The sequence below is a fragment of the Microtus ochrogaster genome, linkage group LG5, assembly GCF_000317375.1.
Source record: "Microtus ochrogaster isolate Prairie Vole_2 linkage group LG5, MicOch1.0, whole genome shotgun sequence".
In the NCBI taxonomy this organism is placed as follows: Eukaryota; Metazoa; Chordata; class Mammalia; order Rodentia; family Cricetidae; genus Microtus; species Microtus ochrogaster.
The window spans coordinates 41177238-41202885 of record NC_022031.1 but is presented as its reverse complement, the minus strand read 5'-3'; the positions used below and the strand labels follow the sequence as shown (position 1 = coordinate 41202885).

The window sequence follows — 25648 nt, the reverse complement described above, 5'->3', positions numbered from 1 at the left end:
TAAGTCTGAGTTCTGGGCGGGGTCTGTGAGTGCTTGCCTTTCCAGTGCTCACTCAACTCAATGGGGATCTGACAGCCTTGGATCATCACCCAAACCCCTGCTTCAGGGTTTTAGGTTCCTTTCTTTCTGCAAGAAGGTTGGGAGTTAGAGAGCCCTGGCAGTGAGGATTTGATGAAAACCTCACCAAAGAACGTCTTTAAAACTCATTTGGCTTCATCATTTGCTCCAGAGATCAGCTTCCTTGTTAACTTACCACATTGCCTACTCTCCTCCAATAGAAGGAGTGTAATTTGGTCTGTTGTGGTTTTATGACACTCAGGGTAAATGTCCCCCTCAATCAAGGTAACAATAGAGACCTGCTGCGTGACTTGCTTCCCCTTCCCCCCAACATACACACACTCCCGGGGCCTTGCCAGTCACGCTGCCTTCATTTCACACCAGACCCTGCTCTCCTGAGCATCATCGGGAACATGTAGTAAGCAACCACACCCAGGACGCGTGAACAATCGGCTCGTGGGAGCCAGTGGATGATTGATGTTATTCATTCTGTCGACTGCACAGGTATTTGGTGCAGCCTGTTGCCAAGAGACTGTGAGGTTTTCTCTCTCTATTTAGAGAAACGAGGGAAATGGTAATTCAGCAGAGATGGAGGGGATGTAACTTGCTTTTACATTGTATTTCTATTTATTTTTAGTGGTGTGTGTGTGCATGCGTATGCATGCATGTGGAGATCAGAGGACTACTCTGTGGGTCTGAGGGACTGAACTCTGTTTGTCAAAGCTTGTTCCGTGAGTACCTTTGCTCATCGAGCCATCTTGCTGACGCTGCCTTTACTTTCCTATGAACCACACATTTCCAACTTTGCCTTGGGAGCCATCTCCCGGGCTATGGCTTTTGGTAATGGCGTTGGCTGAGAGCTTTGGGATTGTGAACAAAAACTAGTGTGACCTAAAGAAGGGTCTTCAGGAGAGGAGCAGACCCAGGATGAGCCCATGCATCCTTAAATTTCATTTCCTCTATCCAACATGCTGGATTGAGCTCTGGGTTCAGCCTATGCTGTGCCAGGCTGAGGAAGAAAAGGCATTTGCCCTTGGTCCTGAAGACAGGCAGCTCACAGACTGGGGGAAGTCATGCCTAAACACAGAACAAGATGTGATCCTCCGGAAAGTCAGGAGTTTGATCCCAAGAACCTGGAGTCAGGGGTGTCTGTACAATTTCCCTGAGAAACCCTGCAAAATGTGGGGGAGAATGGGCAAACAAGCAGGCAGAAGGCAGGTGTGGACTCACCAAGGTCATTGTTGTTCATCATGGCGTTGGATGCCCGCAGCCGGGGCCCCTGCTGGGTAAAGTGGTAGCCAAATTTCAGAAGCGTTGTGTTTTTCTCCAACATGTTCACGATCTCCATTTCCACTTTGTTGCCCAAGGGCTGGCTCTTTGGTTTTTTAAAAAAAGAACAAAATACCAATAATTACACATGTGCTTTACCTAAACCACCTCTCCACATGGAAGCCCTGAGTGTTGTGTGGAGAGGTGGACCTGCACTCTAAGAGGGAAGCCATGTAGAGAAGCTGGGATGGAAATAAAGTTGGCATTACACTGCATGGATAAAGATCAAAACTTTCCCCAAGGGTCAGGAAAATGCCACCATGTCCACTTTTAGCAGCACTGTTCTAGAGGACCTGATCGAGATAATTCAGCAAGAAAAGGAAGACAGGGCTGCTAACTCCCTGGCTACCTCGTGGAGCAGGAAATATGACTTCTTCTTTAGGGCACGTGCTGAGAAACCGTTATTGGACAGGAGTGGGCTAGATCAAAACCATGGGTCTGACCTGGAAAGGAGGGGCCATGTCTATGAGAGCTGTCTGTCCACTGTATACTGTCCCAAACCATAGGCAATGCTGCCTGAACGCTCTCCCCTTTATTCCCACAGCAATCCCTCCCTCCCTCCCTCCCTCCCTCCCTCCCTCCCCCCTCTCTCTACCTGCCTACATTTGGGGAGGCAGGAAACAGCCTCTCTATCTTGAGAATAAACAAGCATGTAGAGATGGAAGCCAGGCTTCAGACCTTTAGTTTATTAATGCCAGAGCCGAGACATGGCCTTGACCTCATCGATGGCCAGAAGGGCTATGGAAGTCCGGATTCTCAGGTTGATATCCAGACTCCCAGGGATGTGTGCAGACATGTCTGGGTGCGTGAGGGGGTACAGACTCTTTCAGCGAATCATGACTGATCTCCTAGAGTGAGAATCTCGAATCACACTTATCCTATTTGCTTTCTCTTCCTTTTCTCTCCTCCCTCCCTCCTTCCTTCCCTCTCTCCCTCCCATTGTTCTTCTCTAGTACCACAGACCAAGCCCAGGGTTTGTACATGCTAAGCATGCATTCTACCCCTGAGCCACAGCCCTGGCCTCAAACCATTATGTTTAAACTAAGGTGTAAGATAGAAAGTGAGCATATTGAGTTACTGGGCAGAACTGGGAGAACTGTAGTCTGCACAGGCCCTGGGTTTGACCCCCAGAACTGAAAAGGAAAAGGCACCTATATCTCTGGGTAAGATGTCCAAGGACCATCTTGCTTGCTTCCTTCTCCAACTCCAGGGAAGTCTTCCCAGAGGAGGGAAGAAGAGCTGCTGGGAACCAGAGCTACCGCTCAGGCCTGACTTATTTTTACGGTAGCACTACTCAGCAGCGACCACAGTGTGCCAAGCAAAATCACAAGGACACCACAAGAGGGACACACCCACTGCCTCGTCACCATCAACCTGTGGGACAGAACTTTCACGTCACAGGCCAGGAAAATGGAGTGCACAGGAATGAAGAGTTTTCTCACAAGTCCCAGAACTGACCAGTGGCAGAAGGAGCTGAACACAGGTATCTGCTATAGAGTCTCTCGCTGTAACCTCGGGCCTCGGAGGAAGCTCAAAGACAGACACGGGACAGATAGAAAAGCCACAGGTGGCCAGGAGGGCAGAACTGCGGTCCTCTCGTTGGGAGCCCGTGCAGCAAAGGGACCATACAGTGAGGTAGAGACCTCTGTCCCCTGAGGCAAGTGAATAGAAGCAGCAGAAAGGCTGGGACTCCATGGCCTCTTGAACCTCACGGGGCTGCAGGCTGTGATCCTATGAATAGCTTGCTTAGGTGGCATAAAAAGATCAGGAGAGTGACCTCAGACCTTGACAGTGGGTGAAAGGCAGTAAGAAGCCCCGAGGGACAGACCAGGGACTGGGTTGCCAGGACTGCACTGGCAGAGTTTGGGCAGTGAAGGACTCTGGCTTCCTTTCAGATTCAATAAATCACTTGTGGATAAATATAATATTTTTAACATTCAAATGATTGGATGGAGAGAAGTGAACAGTCTTCCTTCATACCATCCCTCCCTTCCCATCATCCCTCTGTCCATACTTCCCCCTCCCCCTCCCCGACCATGGCCAATGGCTATGCTGGGGATAAGATACAGGGCAGAAATAGACAGGGTTGGGTTGTTTTGTTGCTCTTTCTCCCTTAAATAGATTCATCTCATATTTATTTTCTGCAACTTCCTGTTCCGTTCACTATTTTGTAGAGGTCTTCCCAAGCTAGTACAAGAGAAATGCCTCCTTGTTTTTTAACTGCTTCTTGGGATGCCCTTGAGATGCTGCAGTGTGGATGGCTGTTGATGGCTGTGCCCAGACCTCGTGCCACAAATGCCAGCGCAAGGGATTCTGCAGGGGAAGAGGGGCTGTTCCACAGTCAGCGATAGGGGCACACTTTGAATTGGCATCATGGCTGTTCTGCGGAAAGCATATACGGTGGGCACGCCTTTGGACATCGCAGGACAGCCTGCTGCCCCGTGAGGTTTTAGAGGCCATGGAGTCCCAGCCTTCCTGCTGCTTCTATTCACTTGCCTCAGGGGACAGAGGTCTCTACCTCACTGTATGGTCCCTTTGCTGCACGGACTCCCAACGAGAGGACCGCAGTTCTGCCCTCCTGGCCACCTGTGGCTTTTCTATCTGTCCCGTGTCTGTCTTTGAGCTTCCTCCGAGGCCCGAGGTTACAGCTAGAGACTCCGGAGCAGATACCTGTGTTCAGTTCCTTCTGCCACTGGTCAGTTCTGGGACTTGTGGGAAAACTCTTCATGTTTACGCTTACATGCTTATGAACTGAGGGTTTCCATCTGGAGAGAAGAGGACAAATGCCTCAGGTGCTAGGATCGATGAGGTGGGCTGGTGGCTGAAATCCTGGGCAGCAGCCCATTCACTTAGCTCATTGGATGACATTTGCAAAATACCATCACACCAGCTGTCGTGGGGGCACTCCTTTAATCCCAGTACTTGGGAGGCTGGATCTCTATGAGTTGGAGGCCAACCTGGTCTACATAGTGAGTTCTAGGATAGTCAGAGCTATTTAGTGAGACCCTGTCTCAGAAGAAAGAAGAAAGAAGTAAGAAGAGGAAGAGGAAGAGGAAGAGGAAGAGGAAGAGGAAGAAGAAGAAGAAGAAGAAGAAGAAGAAGAAGAAGAAGAAGAAGAAGAAGAAGAAGAAGAAGAAGAAAGCAAACTTTAAAAAAAAAGAAACAACGCCATCCATCAGGAAAGTGTCCTGGGAGTATCCTGGTCAACACTGAAGTCATAGTGCCACCTCTCACGGGCATACACGTTCATCTAATTGCAAGCTGCCAATTCTTCCACTCTGGTAGCACAGCCCTGGGGAGGAGTTTCACCGCTTGAGACACCTGCTTTATCCTTGGGTAGCTCTGCTGACTAGAAAGGCCTTTCTCACCAAAGTGCTGTGATACAAAACCATACGGAGGGTGCTTATGACAGTAACTTAAGGAAGTCCACAGAGAGGAGTGGAGGGATGACACTAGGGAAAAATTTTTAAAAATCATATGGAAATATACCATTTGTGAAATTTCTTAATATATGTGCATTATATATTTATATAAAAGAATTTAACTAGAGTTATTTTACACAGGTAGTAATGCTTATTTCAGAAGCCGGAGGTTGCCAAATAAAAAGCCTAGTGCCAGATGTGGAATTCCTCCCCTTGAGCTGTTCATCAGGGATGTCTCAAAAATGCCCCCCAAACAACATAGCCTATTGCTATTGCTCTGTATTGCTCACCAGAACTCGACAGTAAGGCCACATCCCTGAAGACACCTCATAGTTTGGTCACAGGGCATGGAGATAGCAAATGATACTGACCAGGGAGATTCTTCCTCACTGGCTAGCTTTCCTAGTGCCTGAAAGGGCTAAGCAGGCTGCCGGGGGGTGGGGGGAGAGGGAAGGGGAGTCATTAACAGCCTACCTGTTGTGAACCCTGTGGACTATGATAATGACTGTCCTGGCAAGACAGGTCCACGGGTACAAGACAGGTACATGTGTTGTGGAGAACCAAAGAACCAACTGCTTTCTGGTTGGATTTAAGGCCCACTCCATGGGAAGAAAAACATGCCGGGTGCTGTAAATCTGGCCAAGAACCCACGGTTGGCAAGCACCCAGAGCCCAGGGCTGAACTGAGTGCTATTAACCTGCTAAACGACATAGCATCAACAGCCCTCCCTTCTTGTATCTTTTTATCCGTAAGCTAGTACAGCCATCACACCTCAGCAGAGACGTCGCTTTTTGCAATAGATGGTGGCAAATGCAGAAACTTAGAACCAAAGTCCAGAGAATAAATGTCAGTGAAGCGCCCAGTCACACCTGGGACATGATGGGACAGATGGTGCCCTGCCCCAAGACTCATAGAAGAGGGAGCTGAAAGATCCTAAGAGCTAGAGGTCAGGGAAGACTGGAGCAAAACAGTATCTTCTGGACACGGCAGGACCAAGTCACTGTGAACTCAAAGCAGCCGTGGCTGCCTGCACAAGACCAAGCCAGTCAGCATTCTAACATGGAGGAGGGGGGCTCACAAGTCCCTCCCCTAGCTAAGGAGCTATTGACAGTTGATGTCTAAGGGAGGAGAGGCAGTTTTCTTGAACGGTGTCGTCCATGGGCTTTGTTTTGTTTTGTTTTGAGAGAGGGCCCCACTAGGTTATGTTTTATTAAAAAACGAGGTGGGTAGGGAGGTAGAGAAGGAATCTGGGAGGAGTTAGGTGTGAATATGATCACAATTATATTTTCTGAAATCATGAAAGAATTATTAGAAATAGATCTGAAAAATTCTTTGGTATAGCTTCCTAAAAAATTCTTTGGTATAGCTCCCTCAAAAGGTAGAGCCTCGTTCACCTCCTTCCTGTGTGTGTATGGTGGCCTATCGGTTCGCTTCTAAAATAAAATGTCAGAGTAGACTTTGCTCAGGTTTCAAGGCTGGTCATCAAAGACAGCTGGAACTTTCTTCTTTGCCTTGAATGACATGTTCTGGGGGAAGTTAGCCAGCTCAGCAGCCCTGGATTCTCGTCACTCAGAAACTGAGCAAATTTGCTGAGTATTGGTTTATCCCAGAACTCTGAGGCTAAGCCTTGGGGTCATTTGTTACATAACTATAGATAACAGATATATTCCCAGACAGTGTTAAATTAGAGAAAAACCAGACACAAACAGATTAACTTGGAAAAACAACACGAATGCATAATCCACTTCCTGTGGCTCCTGTCCAAAATATCAAGCAGTGTCCCTGACACACAGGGGAGGGGAAAGGGGGATTGTAACCAATATGCCCAGATGGCTGATGCATCCTCATTTGGAGGGGTCATGTTTCCAGGTCTTATCTGTTCCGAGGGACTCGGAAGGACTGGGGAGGGACAGCTGGACACAAAACTGTTGGGAGGCAAGAGGAGGCTCAAGAAAGCAGAGCAGGGCTGGGGGGGAGGGTGATACAGCTGGGGATGGGGATCTCCAAGCACCCTGTGATTAGAGCCTACTTCGTGGGCCAGATAGGGTGTATCCTCTCCGATGTATAGCAAGGATGCTGACAATCCAAGCCAGCTTTGTCTTGGACAATGGCCTTGACTAAAACAAGTCCCCTCCTTCTCAGTTTCCCCACTGCAAAGAAAGCTGGTCAGCCACTCTTAGAGCTTTTCAGGCCGGCTCAGGGCCCCTGAGGCTGCTCCCCACCCTTGTCGGATTTAGGGCAGTTTTGGGCAGAAGCAGAACATTGCCTGGAGATAACGGGAAGCACTTAGTAAACAAACTGCCTCAGAATCCATGTCACCCTGTGTAGAATGCCCCAAGTCCCTTTCTTTGGCCGTAAAAGGAGAGAGAAGGAGAGTCTCTCAACACAGGTTACAATTCCAAGGACTGAGGCAAACACTCTGGCCTTCAAGGACCTCGGTGACGAACCAAGGAAGAGGAATAAATCAATGCCACTTGTCACCTCCTCCTGGCCCCTCCCTTTTACCCTGGTCACCACGAGAAGACAACTGTGTCCAGACCTCCTGGGACACTTGCATGGCCTTTCCCTGAGCTTGGGCCAGGGAAGCCTCCAACCTGAAGCCTTCATCCACAGTCTTCATCCACTCAAACCCTCCCCATCAGGCCCCACTACAGCCTGAGGCCCCCACTTAGGCAGGAGTGTCACCCCAGGACCAGAAGTTTTGGTTGTAGCTTCTGCTGGCCTCCTATCCTTAGCTTTCTCTTCACTGGTCCAGCCAGGAGCCACCCTGTCAGAGCAGAACCTACAGGCTTACCCACCAGCCCCTTTGCTTCTTCATCTTCACAGGTTTCTTCTGGGCCCCCGGAGTCCTGCCTAGATAGACTCCGAGCTCTCCCCAGCCTTTTCTCTATTTTCTTTTCTCCTGGGTACCCTGACTTCCGTTTTCCCTTTGATACACTCTCCTCTCTCTGCCGCCTTCTCCCTGACACCCACCCTGGCCTGCTCCTGACTATGGCTGATCCCTCCACTGGACCCCACCCACTTTTACCCCATCTGTGGCTTACAAGAGCACCTGATGCAAAGGTCATTTCTGCACCTGTCTCCCCTCCTACCCAGTGTGGCTTCCTCGAAGAGTTAACCGGAGCCTCGCTTTAGCAGAGGCCAGCATGGCCAAGGGGATGAGGAAGAGAAAGGCCAGGCTAACCTCACGAAACCAGTCATTTTAAGAACCCCAACAGACACCGTGTGCAGGCTTTAGAGTCATATATACCTAAGCCAGGATCTTCCTTGGTCCCTAACTCTGTGACCTGAGGCAGGTGACACAGTCCATACGGAGTCAGAATCAGAGGGTGAGCACAGGGACACAAAGCAGCCAGCGTGCTTCCTGTGGGCACTCGCCCTCTGGGTAGTGTGTGAGATCACAACCTGCATAGTGACTCTCAAAGTCACCGATGGCGTCAGTCCCCAGATCTGTAGTCCCTTAGGACAGTGGCTAATTATCCTCATTTACAAGAAGGGAAGCTGAGGCCAGGCAGTGAATGTGCTTACACTGGGGTGTCTGGCCAGGGTGAAGGCAATGGTCAGCACAAAGTCTCTAATGCCCTGGGGGCACAGGTGGAATACAGCTGAACGGGGAAGGTGGAGGGCTTGATATCAGCCACCACTTGGTTGAGGGTCTGACCTGAGAGTCAAGTTTCAGCTGATGTTCTGACTCCTTCCTGACTAGGACAGACGTCACAAGAATAGCCAGGCTGGCAGGGAGGGTGCTGTTCCAGGCTGTGATCCATCTGCTCTGCCTTTCCCACCTTCAGGGGATCAGGGTCAGCAATGGTCAAGGGACAAGGCAGAGACAGTCAGGGTCAATGTAGCATCAAGGTTACCAGCGTATGAAAGATGCCCAGCCCAGTGCAGCAGCAAGTTTACATGACAGAAAGACTGCTGACTGATGCAGCCTCTTTCTATACATTAGAACATGCTCTCTCTCCAGCACACATCTTACAGAGTTTTTCTCTGCCCCCTCTCATTCTTCAGTGAACAGCATAACCATCCGGGACACGTTTGCTTACCAGGTACCCATGAGGCCCAGGTACCAGGCTGGGCACTGAGATAAGGATAAGACTCAGACCCAGCATCACCTTCTGAGAAGCTCATGGGCATTCTGAAGGGCAGGGGAACCACTGGGGGAGCACCTAGCTCTGAGGAGCTCATGTGGATGCTGAAGGGCCGGGGAACCACAATACCTAGCTTTGTCTGGGCAGCAAGGCTTGGAGGAGTTGTGGAGGCTAAGCAGGGAAGGCAGGGGTATAAATACTCTCAAAAACCTAATGGGAGAGAGGAAAGGAAGGAGGAAGGGAGGGAAGGAAGGAGGGAGGGACTTATATGTAATGTCTGCACTTCCCACCAGCTACACTCCTGCTAGCCCAGGCGATTCAAGGCCGACCTGCCAAGTGTATCACTGAGGTGCAGCCAGGCAGAGAACGCACATAGCCCTTTATGCTGGCCCAGGATGCTTTCGCACATTCCATGTAGCACAAAGGGTTTTCTAGCAGAAAATGGGCAGGCGGGGCATAGGATGTTCCAGAAGTCTATGGCATGGGAACAGAGATAGGAGTGGGAGCAAGCTGGGAAGTTTCTGAAAGCCATGTCTAGGATGAGGCCTCTGGAAGCCGGTGATGCTTAGTTCTGACTGTGACAGACTCACAAGCTCATTATAATTAATCTGCTCATTTTTATTCTAGGCACTTTCTGTCTGCCACATCTTACAAGAAGAAAGTAACTTGTGGTCTTGCTTGGGCACAATAATTTCACAGTATCCCCCCCCCAACCATGTCTTCTCTCCAAACAAACATACACAGCCATCCAGCCGCATTTGCCAGTGCAGGGAAAATTTCAGTCTTCCCCGTCTATAAAGAAGATAGTGACTTAGTCAAGGAAGCAATGCACAGTTGTGGATAGAGAGTGGGCTTTGGGGTTGGGGAGTTGTGGGTTCAAATCTTGCCTCTTGAATGCTGAGTGTGACCCTGAGGAAGTTACCCCTCTCTTAGCCTCTTTCATCAGAGGCTGACCAAACCTGCATCCTACAGCGGGCGATGAAGATCAGAGATGCTGGGCACACGGCAGCACTGAGCCTCCCACCCCCACAGCAACCCGCAACTGTCCAACAGCTAAGCTATTGCCACGTGCAGTTCCGGTTATTAACTTTCTCTGAGACAACCAAGACCAAAAGAATTGCCCACAAAGAACTGACTGGACCATGGAAGCCAGAGAAACAGGAGCTCTGTGGGATAAAGACAGGGGAGGTGCCATGTGGAGGAGACTCAAAAGTCACCTCAAGTGTGGGGACAGGGGGAATGGGGGTGTCACTGGTGAAGAGCCCCGTGGCTTGTGGGATCTGTGCCCTCCACATCTCAGGTTCCTCAACAGAACGACTGAGGTGACACACAGGGTTTAGAAGTATGTTCCTTTGCTCTGGGTCTAAGTACGGACATTCTCAAAGCCAAGGGCCAAGGCTGGAGCTAAGGTGTGAATTCCCACCACTCATGGGCACATGATGAAGCTGACGGCAGTGGAAAGTAGGTAGTGCGGCGGGGTGGGAGGGTTGGGACAGGAACACCTGGAGGTGGCTCCCAGTGGGCTCTAGAACATCTGTCACCAGTGTCCTCTGCTCCACCAGCAGCACGCGGGCAGGTGAAGACCCCGCTCGACTCACCTGGTTATCGATCTTCAGTTCCACCAGAGAGGTGTTGTGTGGGAGAGCTTCCACCAGGCGCAGGATCCCAGCTCCAGAAATGAAGTTGGATTCCACGTTCAGTGTCTTCAATACCTTGTTTACCTTCAACATGTCGGCAAGCGCCTTCGGGAGAAAAGCAGGACCCGTGAGTTACCCTGGGCAAGGATGGAGCAGATCCAGGTGGTCCCTGGAGCTGCCTTTCGAAGCATGCCTCTGTGTCTGCTCTCCCACAACCTGTCATGGCCCCCGAACACCCCTTTAGGAAACCACTCATCAGGACTCAGAGACCTCTGGACCTGCTTCTCTTTCCCTGTGCAGCCTTGGCCCTCTGGGTTTGCTGCACACTCTCAGTGCCTTCCCACCCCTTAGCCTTTCTCTGCTTCATTTGACCACTTGGAAAGTTCTGTTTCACTTGGCTAAGTCTTGTTCATCCTTCAAGGCACTTTCTCAGTGCCTCTGGCTCCAAGAGCTTTGCTGACACCCCAGCTACCCAGGGCCTGCTCCCTGTGACCTCAGAACTTATCCACATCTCCTTCACTTAAGTCTCCATTTGCTATTATTTTGTTTGTGTGCATGCATGTGCATGTGTCTGTGTGTGCGTGTTCATGTATATGCAGGCTTGTGTATGTGTTCACACTCCTATGCGTACATGCTCACAGATGTGTGGGTATATGTATGTGCATGCAGAGATCAGAAGACAACTCCGATGTCATCTGCATAAATACCATCTTCCTTTGACAGGGCATCTTTCTCATTGCCTTGGAGCTCACTGGTTAGTCTACATTTTGTGGGCAGGGAGCCTCAGAGGTTTCCTGTGTCCACCTCTCTAGTGCTATGATTACAAGTGAGCCACCGCCCCCAGCTTTCGATATGGTGCCCAGGTTGTCATGCTTGTAGGGGGAGCGCTTTACTGAGTGAGCTATCTCCCTAGGGTCTCACACCCCTCCGTGTTTATGGTTGGTGTGTTTCCACCACTAGACAATCTACCCTTCATGGGCTGAAAATGTAGCTTAATATCCTTTTTTGTTTTTGTTTTTTGTTTGTTTTTGGGTTTTTTTTTTTAAACATGGTTTCTTTGTAGCTTTGGGGCCTGTCCTACAACTCGCCTTGTAGAGCAGACTGGCCTCAAACTCACAGAGATCTGCCTGTCTCTGTCTCCCAAGTGCTGGGATTAAAGGCATGTGCCACCACCGCCCATCTTAACACAGTGCCCAGCACACAGTAGGCCATCAAACAATGATCACCAGGGCCCCCAGTGAGTCTCTGTGTCCCCCGTGGATGCTTGGCTTGTCTCCTCTACGGCCCTGCTGAAATGTCACCATGGTCTTTCTCTGAGCCCCAGAGAGTACAGGGCTGGCTTGCAGAGTACAGCTCAGATGGCCCTCAGCACGTTTGAGAGGGTTCTAGCCAGGGGGTGTAGATGACAATCGGAGTCTCTGAAGGAAATGAGGTAATTAGCAGCTGGGGGAAACTATGCGTCATGGGGAAAGAAGATACCAGCAGCCAACAGACCTGGGACACTGTGATCTGTGTGCCAGGGAGTCAGAAGCGATGCCAGGAAAGGCTGCCCTGTTGTGCTCCCCCAGAGCTGAACCCTGCCAGAGACCCAGCTCCCAGAGAGCCTTCATGCTGTCCACTTTCCTCCTTTGGCTCCCGCAGTCCAGCATGCCAAGAGGTGGTGTCAGCTTCTCTATGACCAATCTGTTCCCGACCTGTGTAGGGTGGTCTCCCTGAGCCTCACCAGCAACACTCTCTCCCAGGAAACGCCTGGCCTGACCTAACCACCAGCCAGTTTAACAACCGATGGGCAGGTGTGCCAGGCCATGAGCTGTGCATGCTGCTAACTGGGAGGCCCTGGAACCCTGTCGAGTTATGTGTCAGATCCTGGGTGAGGGGGTCACAAAAGGGGAACAAAGGGTAGGAGAGAGTGCCAGGCAGACAGTGGGACCTGCAGGGCTCTGGCACCTGGTCTAGCATTTCAGCACTTGGTGATAGGTATGCAGGTATAAAGGGCCTGCCAGCAGCTGTCAGCCTGGCATGGAGTCCATGCCCCTAAACCATCCATGGCATGGAGCTGAGTGCCAGCATGGCTGTGCCGTGCTTCTGATCCGTGAGCAAGTAGTACACAGGGTTTGGCCAGCTAAGTCACTACAGACAGACTTGGGAACCATCGAGGTCAGTCAGGGGTCATTGATCTAGAAGTTCCCACACTGGCAGCCTGGGAACTGCCTCTGCCCCCCACTGGGAGCTCATTCAGTTCTTTCAAAAGCACCTGCAGGAATCAGTCTCACCTACTTTAGAACTGAAAGAGGGCTGATCCCTACTACTCCGTGACCTACTCTCCTTGGGGAGCTAATTTCTACCTCCTCACTGTGCTGGACCGTTCCACTGCCTTCAAGTCCCAACTATGGCTGCCATCATGGATGTGGGATATGAGACTGGTTACGGGCGGATTCCCAGAGCCTAACTCAGTATTATGCACAGACTATCAAGAATTTGTATGGGATATTTTAAAAAAAGAATTAACAGTTACTTTGTAAGTACAACTTACTTTAAGTAAACATGTTTTTTCCCATTTGTTTGTATTTTGAGACAGAGCCTCATGGAACCCAGGCTAGTCTCAGACTTCTGATCCTCCTGCCTCCACCTCCCGAATGCAGCTATTACTGGTGTGCATATCACCGGACCCAGCTGCTTAGGCAGTAAAAGTAAAATCAGTCGCTGGGATTGACTGGCAAAGATGGTGATGTGGGAGCTGGAGACGCTGAGCCCCAGGAAGGGGAGGAGTTTTGAGCGTGAAATGTTGAGTTTGAAAAAGACCAACTGTAGGTGTCAATGTGACTTTGTTTGATCCCAGGTCTGCTTTTCTCTTTTTGTGTGGCTTTGGACAAAGCCACTTGCCTATCCTCCCTGCACACCCACCCTTCTGAGAGCAGGGTGGTTGCAAGGATTGGCTGGTTTGAGAATAGGGCATTGTGAAGGGCTGTCCCATACATATACATCCCTTCCTGGCTCCTAGCTGAGTCCCCTCGCGAGCCACAATAGGGTTCTTCATCAGTGGGACCAGGCCTGAGTGCCCAGTGACTACATAGCAGAGCGGAGAGGTCAGAACATACAAACGCCACAGGGTCATTGCTGCGGGTCCCCACGATGCTGAACTTCTTCACATGGGTGTTCTCTTTCAGGGCTTCTGCGTAGGCCTTGAGGGTGGGTATGGGGATATTCTGCAGAGGAAAGGGCAGGAGAGTGAACAGCAGCCCTACATGGGCCATGGGGACAGGTGGCTTGCCAAGGTGAGGGGACAGTAGGTCTCTCCCAAATGCAGCCTGGCTCCTAGCAAGTCTCTCAATGGGCCATGGGACGGAGTTTTGAGACGCTGAGGATTCCCCAGTACACAGACAGAAGGAATCACCTCTGAAAGTTTCAGATAGGAACCGCATGCATGGAAGTTGAGAGGAATATTTACAAAAGACTGGGGACTGGGAGAAGAGCAGGGCTGAACCCTGGCTTCTACCCAGTGACTGGCAGCGTGTCTGACTTGCTGTGTGACGTGGGGGGACTCTCTTCCCCTCTTTGGGTCTGTTCTGAAAGACAGAATGCTCTCTGAGACATCTGTCCCAAACGGTCTGGTCTCAGCATTGCCTCATGTCCAGGTCCTGGCGACAGCTTTTCATGCCAATGTGCAGGCCAGCCCCACACCATCACACACAGAACCTCAGAGGGACACCTGGGTATTAGCGGTATTAGCATATGTTTTTGAAATCTCAACAGATGAAAACTGGTCTATGTCCAACTGCCTCCAGGTATAGAAGGGAAACTGAGACCTGGAGGTATTCAAGCCCTTGTCTGAGGCCTCCTAATGAAGTCCCATGACTTGGGCTTGTCACCACCCAGAACATACAAGTCTGAATTTGTTAGTGACTCTCATATGGCAGACAATGGAGGCACCAAGGGAGAGCTGGCTATGCTTTCCCAGAGCTCTCATTTCAAAGTGTCACCTAAGCCCCCGTGGGAGAAGAACAAGGAGCCAGGTGGAGGAGAAAACTGGGGTACAGGTTTCCAATCTGATTGTGCTTGGGACTGGCAACCACTGAGAAGAAAGCAGAGAAGAAAGGATAGCAGGAGAAAGGGGCTGGCTTCCATTCCTCCCCCCCCCCACAGCTAATCCTGGAGCCTCAGCACAGAGCAGGTGGGCAGGCATCTGGGCCTGCTTCCACAGTCCTCCTGTACCCTGCACTGGTAGCCACAGTGCTGTGGCACACAGCTTGGGCATTTCTTGGGGCACTTGTACCAACATCTCCTTTCCTGGCTGTAAAATGAGAGTGAATATGAGCATGATTCAGAGGGACCAGGGATGTCTCAGGGGCAGTGCCTGCCTAGGGTGTGTGACCCCATGAGTCTTGTAGGCACAGGGCTTTGCCAGCCTTGAAGTCCCGTGCTGCAATGTGGTTCTGACTCACAATTTTAACACAGAGAATCTCTGTGTTTGTGCACAACATGGCAGGCATCCAGATCAAAGTTGGATTGGCCTCTGGTGGACTTCTGAGCCTGTAATTGTCCTCTGAGAGAAACCAGGACTATGGGATTTGCTTGTTGACATTGGCCAACCCTTAAGTGTTTCCATATGTCAAGGCTTGTCTCTGTTTCTGATCTAGACATATGCAGGTCCAGATAGGACCCTGCTGGTCTATATAGCCTAGACTGCTGGCATCTATCTGTATGTCAAGACATAGCCCCACACACAACTGAAAACCCCTACTCCCAATACACATGAATTGAAATAGCAAGACATTACCCGGATATTATTGAGATTAACTTCTTCAAGTTCTGGGTCATTGTTCTTTATCCGCTCCAGCGTTTCCTCCACATCTGTTGAGTTTGGTTCTTCATCGGGCACAGGCTTGTACTGTGTCGGTTTAATGACACCTAGAGTGATGGATAAAAAAGGAGCTGGCTCCCAGAAACACAGGGGTCGCTTTCTTCCAACATAAGGACTCCTTGGGAGAAAGCATTGGTTGAGTTCAGAGTATATGGGAGGCAGCACATTTTTCAGAAGGTACCAGGGGCTGGGATAGGTCGGAAGGAGTCAGGGAGGAAGGTCAGGGTATCCCTGGATGCTGCTTTTAAGTTGTTACAAGACCTAAACACTCTGACTCTCAAGTCCTTGTCTGTCAGCGGGGGTGGCCTTGTTGCCACGCTTGTTATCACAGTGGGCTTCTAGGAGGGGAAGATGAGGTCTGGGCTGGGAAGAAGTGGAGTTCTCTTCCAAAAGAAAGGATACTAATTCTTTTGACACCTTCATTTCTCTTTGGGCCCCAAATGTCAGCTTTGAACGATGCAGTCAAATAATTGAGACAATGTGACATGGGCCCAAAGGCCAAATGGTCTCATGGGACAGAGAACAGCGGGAACTGAAGAGAAAGAAAGAGCTCCATAGGATGGTAAGGAACACATTTTTCAAAGACTATTGTGTGGAAAAAATAGATCTCTATTAAAATTGTCAAGTTGGGGGCTTGATCAGTAAAGTCCTCATCTCGCAAACCTGAGCGCTGAGTTCATCCCCAGATTCCATGTTAGAAAAGAAAGAGAGATCTGGGTGCAGCGGCCTGTGCCTATAATTCTGGCACTGGGGAGGTAGAGGCAGGGGACCCTAGGAACTGACTGGCCAGTCATCCGGTCTAGCCAAATCTGTGAGCTCTAGGTTCACTGAGAGATTGTCTCAAGGGATAAGGCGGAGAGCAACTGGTCCAGCGGCCCCAGGTATACATGCATTCGGGCAAACAGCATAGAGGCATCTCATCTCAGCTCGCGCACAACCCACTCTGCGAGGATTAAGGCACCGAACATAAGAAGCAAATCTCTAAACCTTTAGAAGAAATGTGGCATTGAGATGAAGGGGGCTTTGTAAATGAGACATAAAATCCCATCAGACTCAAAGGAAGCGATGAAGAGATTTGCCTGCTTAAAATGCAACGAGCCGGAGTATGGGGAGCATGGGCTTCAAGATGCAGGAGGAGGCGCCTCTCTTTCAAGGCGTCCTCTGTGAGCCAGTCCCACGGACCCGCAAGGGCAGGGATGGCAAGCAAGCAGGGCTGCGTACTCACTGTTGAGTCCCTCCTTGTTCACGATGGAGCTGCTGCCCAAAGCCTGGTAGTATTGCTGGTTGCTCATGAGCGTGTGCATGCCCAGGATAGCTGTGGGGACAAAGGGGGGTCCATGACTCTGCTTTTGCTGTGGACACAAAGGGGGGTCCATGACTCTGCTTTCGCAGACAGAGATGTCCCCCCCCCCCCGGAGACCCATCTTCCACATGCTGGGAGCATGGTAAGAAACATATACATGAGACTGTAAAACCGTGGGTCATCTTTATCCTAGCTCTCATTCATGTGGCTCTTAGACCCCCCCCCCAAGGCCTCCCTTTGGTTCTGGTTCCCAGGTCTCCTTGAAGATCCACAGGCACACTCCACCCAACGTGGCCCAACAGAACGAGTCTTTCCAGCAAGGATCTCTTTCAGGCAATGCACTGCCATCTTCTGCCCTGTCCTTCCGCCATTTGGCCTCCCTGGGTCTCTCAGGTTGTTTATTTAAAATTCAAATTCAGACAGGTGGTGATAATATACACCTTTAATCCCAGCACTCAGGAGGCAGAGACTGGTGGATCTCTGAGTTTGAGGCCAGCCTGGTCTACAGAGTGAGTTCCAGGACAGCTAGGCCTACTACACAGAGAAATCTTGTCTCAAAAAAAAAACAAGTGGAAAAATTAAAATTTAACTGGACAGTCTATATTTTATTTAGCTATCCTACTACTCCAAGACTTGGTGAGATTCTTCCTCCTCCAGGGAGGCTCCTTAGATTCTCCCCTCTCTTTCAGTAGCAGGTGTCCTTGCTACACCACAAGGTACTTCAGAACAAAGGTGGTTCCAGGACATCTGTGTGCTTTCTCTGCTGGGCTGGGGCTCCCCAGGGTCAGGGAGGAGTAGCGCTGCTCTCCCATCTCTATGGCAAATATCTGATGACCTATTTTCTTTAAATTTTAAGACATTTCAGTAGCTATGTTCTCCAGTAGAGAGAGAGCATGGCAGGTCTTAAGAAGACGCAGAAACAAGTTCTGGCTCTGACCATGTTCTCAGTGCTACCCTGGGCAAGCCCTTCCTCTCTCTTGGCTTCAGCCACCTGTGTCCAGCCAGGGGTGATGTAAAACCCTCACTCTGGCTGCATGTGCAGACTGCCTGGGGGCTGTAAAACACCAATATCCAGCTCCTTCCTGGATAGAGGGGTGTGATCTCTGTCTTTTTCTTTTCCCTTTTTATTGTGTAATTTAGGTTGACCTTGAATTTATAATCCTCCTGCCTCAGCCTCTCAGGTGTTGGGATTACAGGAGCGCACAGCTATGCCTGGTTCCTTGAGGTGATTTTGGTGCCCCCAATGGGAACTGAGACCCACAGAAGAGATGATCTCAAAGTCCCTTCTGTTTCTCACCCCTAGGAGTCTTTGCTAAAATTAGCCTTGCCGGCTCATCGGCTCATCCCTGAGGAGGGCTGGGGAGAGACAGCTGCTGCTTTTCCAGCTCTCGAGGTTTTAATTTAGGCTGTGTCCCCGTGGGCTGAGGGAGCCGAGGCTGAGTCAGCTGCAGGTGAGTCACGTCACGGAGACTCGTCTTCCAGAGAGGTGCTCCAGCCCCCACACAGCGGAGGTCTCAGGTTCGCTGAGGCTGGGATCATATGAAATGTACTGCCTCAGTTCAGAGCACACAGGAGGGGAAGGAGATATGTAAACAAAAATAAAAATGGAAAACATATGTGGTGCCTGAATCCCCGCGTCCTGTGATGGGTTAGAGAGGGGCACGGAGGAGTGTGAGGGACCAAGAGTTAAGAGCCGTGGGTTGTTGCTACTTTTTCAAGTGACCTTGTAGAGGTCATTTCCTCCTTGGTCTCCCAAGGGTTTTGCAGCTGCAAAGCTGCACATGTGTGAATGCTGAGCAGCCGGGCAACCATGCCCCCAGTTTTAGCCTGTTCAGTGTTATAGGATAAGCATCCCCACACTTAACAGGTTTGCTGCGTGGAGCAGAGAGGCTCCTAGTATATAAGGCAGTACTGCATCTGCTGGGCCAGTAAGAGTTCTAAAGTCTAAAATTGTCCCCTCAACTGGAGAATTCTAGTCCTGACAACATAGGAAAGATGCTATGCGTAGATGGAAGGGCACAGAAGGAAGAAATTAGAGTTCCTTGAGAGAAGGAAAGAAGAGGGGGAGGGAAGGGAGAAGGGAGAGAGTGGTTTAAGACAAACGTCCACCACCAGCCTGGGGCTACTGAGGCTTTCCCCTGGCTTGTATTGTCTGCATTTGTCACCAGGAGTGAGCCTTACCAAGGAAACCCTCCCCTGCCATCTCGTGTTGCTTCCTCCTTTGTAGATCTCAGCCAGGCTGATTTTAGCGCCAGGAGACTTGATTTCTTTTCTTTCTTTCTCTTTTTCCTTTCCTTTTTTTTTTTTTAAGTCTAGATCTTCCTCAAAACTCGAAAAGAACTATTTTTGAACTCTGAAAAAGAACATTGAGTTCTGTTTCCTCTCTGCCTTGGCAGGGCTCCTTCCATTTGTAATTCTGCTCAGGATGCAGCGTGATCACGGCACACATCCCCGGCTCCTCCAGCTGCCACAGATTTGAGTGGTCCTGGTGGAGGGCTGTGAGGTGTGTTCTCCCATCCCAGGTGCAGACACAGAACCTGGCTCTGGACTTGGTGCTGGGGAACTGTTCCTAGAAAAGTCACATCCCCCCGACAGTCTTGACGCCACCAATGACCAAGAGACAGTCTAGCAAAGGCTGGCCAGTTCCCCTTGGGGAGTGGGTGCTCCCTCCAAAAGCTCGGCCTTCCCACCCCACTCCTTTCCTCATTCCTGCCCTACTGCAAGAGTTTCTAAGGGCAGCTAGGGACCAAATCCCGAGCGAGTGTGGGAGGCAATGATAATCTCAAGCGCTTGCTGCCGACTCCCTTTAGTTTAGCGGCCTCTAAGCTAAAGTCGTAGGCCAGAGTCCCGTAAGCTCTACTTAGCACCCTGTGGGGACTTGTTTAAGACTGAAACCTACACACTTTTGGCCTGTCCTCCCATGCACTTCTTGGGTCCCCCGAGGCAAAGATTGTATCTCATCCAGCCTAGCAAAGACAGGTGTTCCACAACGTCTATCAACTCAGTGAGGAAGCTCATGGATTGTCAGTGACGCGCATTCCTTCTGCCACCCCTGGGTCTCCCTCTCTGTGGTCTCCCACAAGCTTCTGACCGTTACTGACAGATACTGAGGCTGCTACATAAAGAAGCATGTCCCTGGCCGGGCGGGAGCTTTCACTGTGCCCGAGTGTCCCATCCTGGAACTTCCTCTTTCCTACCCCACTCTCTCTAGATCACCCCCAGCTGTCTGACTTTTGGCTCAGCTTCCATGTCTTCCTTTCTTTCCCCTGACCCACCCTTTACTCCAAGTGCCCCTCTTGTGCTCCCTGACCTATCACCCCAGTGTGACACTCTTGCTGATCTTGTCTCATTCCTGTGTAATGCCAGAGGAATTACACGAGGGCGGACAGAGCTGTTTCCTTCGGATATTTTCTCACCAGAACCAAGTCCACAGCCTGGTACACGGTGGGTAGGAAAGCTCCGGGTAACTGGTGCCATGTGGGAGAGACCTAGTGAAGGCCCGGTTCGTGGGGACACCCTGTGATGACAGCATGTAGACCAGAGGCAGTTGCAGACCCCCTCACCTCTCTCTAGGCTTTCCTTCCTTCAACAAGTCACCCATACTCGGAAGTCCGACTATCCCCTCCTGGGCTAAACTGTCCCGTTCTGATGGGTGGGCCTGCCATGCCAACACCTCTGGCCATCCAGGGCAACTTTCTTCTAGCTGCCCGGCTCTGCTTTTTACCCACAGCCACAAAGCCTGGCATCATCTTCGCTCCTTGTTTCTGATCCGGCACTAGGAACAGCTGGTGTCTTGGGGTAAAACGGGGACAATAATAGAATTTACTTCATAGGGTTTGTCATGGTCAATAAATACAGTGCTGTATGGAGAACTACTCACACAGCACCTGGAACATGTTTATCACTCAGCAGACGGCCCGTGCCTCCTTCCCCATAGGCACTGCCACCTTGTCATGGCTAAAGTCAAACAATGACAGGCACTCAGGGACAGTCAGCTAACACTGGGATGCACGCACAGTCTCCTGCTCCTTTCCGGACATCACGGGGCTGGGGATCTGAGGCAGATCACCACGGTGTGCTGACAACAACAAGGAAAATGTTTCCAAGAGCAGGCCCAGACACCCAACTTGGAGGCCTGCTCTGTTGAGACTCAGGGCAGCCGCAGGAGCCCACTATGACAGCAGCCATTTAATAATCCCCGTGTGCCCTCATGAGGGCCATGATGTCATGCAGGGGTTCAGATGAGCAGGCCCCAGATAAAAACAGCTCCTGGGGAGGAAACAGAGGCAGGCAGGGCAAGGTATCCACTCTCCCTGTTGCACAGATTAACCAGGAGTCAAGGGGCCTGCGGGGGAGGAGAAGGGGCTGAAATATGTGGGCACGCTGAAGGATCTGGCATGGCTCCATTGGCATCTTACGTAATCCGCTGAGCCCCTGGCTCCTGAGCTGCATGTCTGGGCTCCCGTTGGGGCCATTTGGCCTCTCAGCGCTGCTTAGACTGGACACAATTCTCTGGGTCCTGTCACTCTTGTCACTCTTGTCCTTCACCACCTGAGGTGGTGCTGAGGAAAGGGGCCATCTGGAGAAAGAGGCTACCTGCCTGCTCTGTCCAGTCTCTCCTCAGGTCCCTGCAGTCTGGCTTTCGCTGCCACCACCTGCGGTCACCACTGCTATGCAGTGTAAACCACTGACCACAGCTCTAGTAGCTAAAAGGAAGGCCATCTGCAGACCCCTCCTCTTGCCTTAATGCCACAAAGAGCCACAAATAGCATCCCGCGAGGCTGGGGGACTGGATGAAGCAGAGGCAGATGCCAAGGCTCCACTGTCTCTGGCAGCCTGGAACCCCATTCTGCCTCTTGATTCTCTTACTGTCAATCTGTCTTCCCATCAGTCTGTCTGCCTTCACTCGGTCCTTCAGACGTTGCTCACCTGTGACTGGCTGCTGGGCCCCGGGCTAGGCCTGTGCCGCCTTCACCTGCCTTGTGCTCTTCCTAAAGCCTGGCAACTCTGAGCATGTCCAAAGGAAACCTCCTGCAGAATGCTAGGCCATCACACACAGCGGTTTCCATCTGGATGGCCCACGGATAACTCAGATGCCCCAGGCCCCAAACTGAACTCAGTATCTCCCTGACGTTAAGGACACAGAACTCACTCGATCTCTGGGCCCAGCTTGCCCTTCTCCCTGCACCACGCTCACGGCCAGCTCATCCCTATCACCCCATTCCTCTCCTATGCCACCGGTCTGCGGTATTTCTCCCACACCTCCCACTTGCTGAGCCAGGGCACAGTGTGGGCGAGGCAGGTGGGTGCCGGTGCAGACTGCAGTGAACCCCAGAGAGACGGGGACCGGGTGCATAGAGCAGGGACTCTACAGCGGTAAGGAGAGATAGGGGCAGCAGAGGGTTTGCAATAGCAGACTACCTTCTGGAGTATATTGCTTCTGGAGTAGGGGAGCATCATGCGGGTGGAGGGGGCACTTAAGAGGTATGAGGGTAACACTCACAAAGCACAGTCATGCTCCAAGCCCTTTATGAGATGCTTGGGCAGAGTCTGTTGTGTATGGCTGGGACAGGGCTTATCCTGGCTCTCCCTGGACGACATTCCTATTCTCCTGGGGAGTGGTCTCAGGACAGCAACAGGTGGTTCCGTGACAGGGTGTGTTTGAACGGTTTTATTTCGTTTGGGTTTTTGGGAATATATTTTTTTTAAAATCTTATCCTATTCCTAGAAATAGAGAGGGTGTTCAAATGTTCAAATGAAGCAGAGGAGGCTCTCTGCACAGGAAGCCTTCAGGAAAACCGGCTTGTCCCTTGGGCTTACCTGCAATGTCACACAGTTCTGCATCCGAGGCATTTGCCAAGGCCTCCTCCAGCTCCGGCTCCAGCGTCACACTCTCCAGCACGGGATCCATGGGCTTCTGCTTGGGGACCCAGATCTTTCCTGTAAACACACAGGGTGCATGGCTCTAGTGGGGTCTGAGACTCCCTTCATGAAAGGTTCTGATATGAGAGAAGAACCTGTAAATGTTCTTCAACAAAATAGATAAAACGCACGCAGACTGTTAAAGGATGAACGAGATTGCATTCTAGCTTCACGGGACCTTCTGTTCTTAGAGTGGCGAGCTGGTAAGTGGGCGGAGGAGGAACGAGTCAGGCAGGAGAGTGCCCACTGTGTGTCCACCAGTAAAGACTGTTGGAGAGTCTGTACCAGACAATTCCGGAAGTTATTACAAAAGGCGTGGAGGGGGCAGAGTGATGGCTCAGTGGCTACTGCTCTTGAAGAGGACCTCATTCTCAGCACCCATTTCCCACAAGTGAAAACTGCCTGAAACTCCCGCTCCAGGGAATCTGACGCCCTCTTCTGGCTGCGATAGACCCTGCACTCACACTCAGACTTCTGCTCACAAACACAACTCAAAAATAAAGATCTCTCTCTCTCTCTCTCTCTCTCTCTCTCTCTCTCTCTCTCTCTCTTTGGAGATCATTAAGAAGGAATATGTCCTAGAAAGAATTTTCTGTGAAAAATCAAGTTTGAAAACCATCACGAGAAATTTCGTTTCATTTCTGAGAAACCGCATGTGGTTTTGCACCTGTCCCTCCTGGGAACCCCATCTCCAAATTCATCTGTTAAGAGTGTGTGGAGGCAGAGTTTTGGGGGAGGTAGTCAGGATGAGTTGAAGTCACGACGTTGGGCTCCTGGGAGGGCATTAGTGACTTGAGAAGGAAGAGAAAATAAACCTGAGCATCCATGCTTGCTGTCACTCTCCTCACCATGTTAGCATGCAAAAAGGAACACAACCCCCACCGCGCCTCTGCTGCCAGCTTTGAAACTTCTCAGCTCTTAGAACTCTGAGAAGTAAATTTCTTTTCTCTATAAATGAACTAGTCTGTGATATTCAGTTCATGTAGTCTATGATTGGGCATGTGTGTGCTGTTTGGGGGTAGGGTGATCAGAAGGGAGTCAGTGTGACAACTGTCTCTGACCTGGGGCCTCACAGAAGTACGGAAAGAGCCCCCAAGATCAGGAACAACCAAGGACACCCAGCTTTATTGGGGCCATCAACAGTGCATGAGATGTTCTATTTAGAGTGGATGCCGTGCTGCTTGAGAAAGAGGTGGAACCCAAACAAAAGAAGACATTTCTGTTTACAAATAACTCTTATGCGGAGAAAAGTCTGAACTTCTACATTCCAAAAAGCAACTAATCAGTCAAGCAACCAGACAAATCCCTACCCAAATGAAAAACAGAGTAGCGACAGCTGTCGGGACTCATCAGTTCAGCAGCGTTTGGTGCTCAGGATGAGATCAGAGGGGCTTCTATGTAGCAGCAACAGGAATATGCAAAGGCAGCCAGGAAAGCAGTTCATAATAATAACCAAAGAATAAGATACTTGGGAATAAAGCCTAAATACATGTACACTGACAACTACAATGCATTCATAAAAGAAATAGAAAAAAATAGAGATCACTGAAAATAATCCCGTTTCATAGATTAGAAAACTTTGTAATATGAAGCTAGCAAACAACACAACAGAATTGAGAGCCCAGGAAAAAGCCACACATATGTGCAAATTATTATCAACAATGTACCATGTCTATTCAGCACGTGCTGGATCACAAGATATAGTCACATGCAGAAGAATGACGTCAGACCCTACCTCACAACAAAGGCAAAAGTGAAACTCAAATGGATCAGTAACCTGACTATCGGAATTAAAAGCAAGACATTTTTAAAGAAAACAACAGCATGATTAGGATTAGCAATGGAATCTTGTTGTGACCACAAGCAACAAAAGAGACCCTCTTGAACGTCATTCAAAATGGAAAGTTTTATGTCTCAGAGGGTGTGATCAAGGAAGTACAAAGACCAATTCCGGAGTGGGCAAAATGTTCATGAGTCGTACAGCTGACAAAAGCCTAGTATCAGAGATAGAGAGCCAGGGCTGATGAGACGATTCAACTGTAAGGAAGAGCCCTGGCCACCAAACATGACAACCTGAGATCAGCCCACTGAACTCACACGGCGGAAGGAGAGGACCAGTTCCTGCACGCTGTCTTCTGACCCACACGGGCATGCGCCCTGTGGTAGTGTATGCACACATCCATATGCATGTGCAAGCATGCATATGACTACACAAATCAACACACGGAATAAAATCTAAGAATACAGAAATAAATCTTACAACTCATCAACAAAAAGTCAAATGGCCCAACTTAAAAACGGGCAAATTACTTGAGTGGACATTGCCCCGAAGAGGATGTGTACGTAGCTAACAAACATGTGAAGACGCTTAACTGGGCACCAGTCCACAGCTGTGAGGATGCTGAGGAAAATTGGACCCCTTATGTATTGCTGCTGGGAAACAAAAAAAAAATAGTGCAGTTGTTATTGAAGTTGGGAATTCCTCCAGGATTAAAAAGTGATCACTGGACTCGTCAATTCTTCCCTTAGGCATACACTCCAAAGAACTGAAAACAGGTTATTAATCTTGAGTAAGGCCTGTATAAGGCAAGTGTATAATCGGAGCTGGTCAGGAGGCTGAGGTAGGAGGATTGCAAGGACAAAGCCTGCCTCGGCTACAGAACAAGAGAGTTCAAAGACAGCCCAAATACCTTAGTGAGACACCCTGCCTCTGGTCATGGTTGGGGAGGGGGTGGAGGGGAGGAAGAAAGAGATGTGGCTCAGAGGTAGAGCCCTTGCCTAAATCTCTAGGGTCCTGCTACCCAAACCAGAAACAACAACAACAAAAACCTCACATACTTGTATAGGAATGTTCATCATACTTCTACAGAAATATTTAATTTTAACAGACTAAAGATGGAAAACCTAAATGTCTATCTGTGGATGAATGGCTCAACAACTGTGGGATATGACGGACTCTGAAAACACAGTAAGTGAAAGAAACTAGCCAGTCAGCCATACACACACACACACACACACACACACAC

The 25648-nt window shown here is 50.2% G+C and overlaps 1 protein-coding gene across 2 annotated transcripts in view; it reads right to left on the bottom strand.

Annotated features, from left to right (window-relative positions):
• Positions 1–25648, bottom strand: part of Tmod1 (tropomodulin 1) — a 67626-nt gene that overhangs the window by 2529 nt on the left and 39449 nt on the right. For both annotated transcript variants that reach the window (XM_005362133.3, XM_026786621.1), the window contains 6 exons: positions 22521–22640; positions 16623–16712; positions 15314–15444; positions 13635–13742; positions 10498–10641; positions 1288–1432 (listed from right to left, as the gene is read on the bottom strand). In XM_005362133.3, the coding sequence (XP_005362190.1) occupies positions 1288–1432; positions 10498–10641; positions 13635–13742; positions 15314–15444; positions 16623–16712; positions 22521–22640 (738 nt within the window). The remainder of the gene's footprint in view (positions 1–1287; positions 1433–10497; positions 10642–13634; positions 13743–15313; positions 15445–16622; positions 16713–22520; positions 22641–25648) is intronic.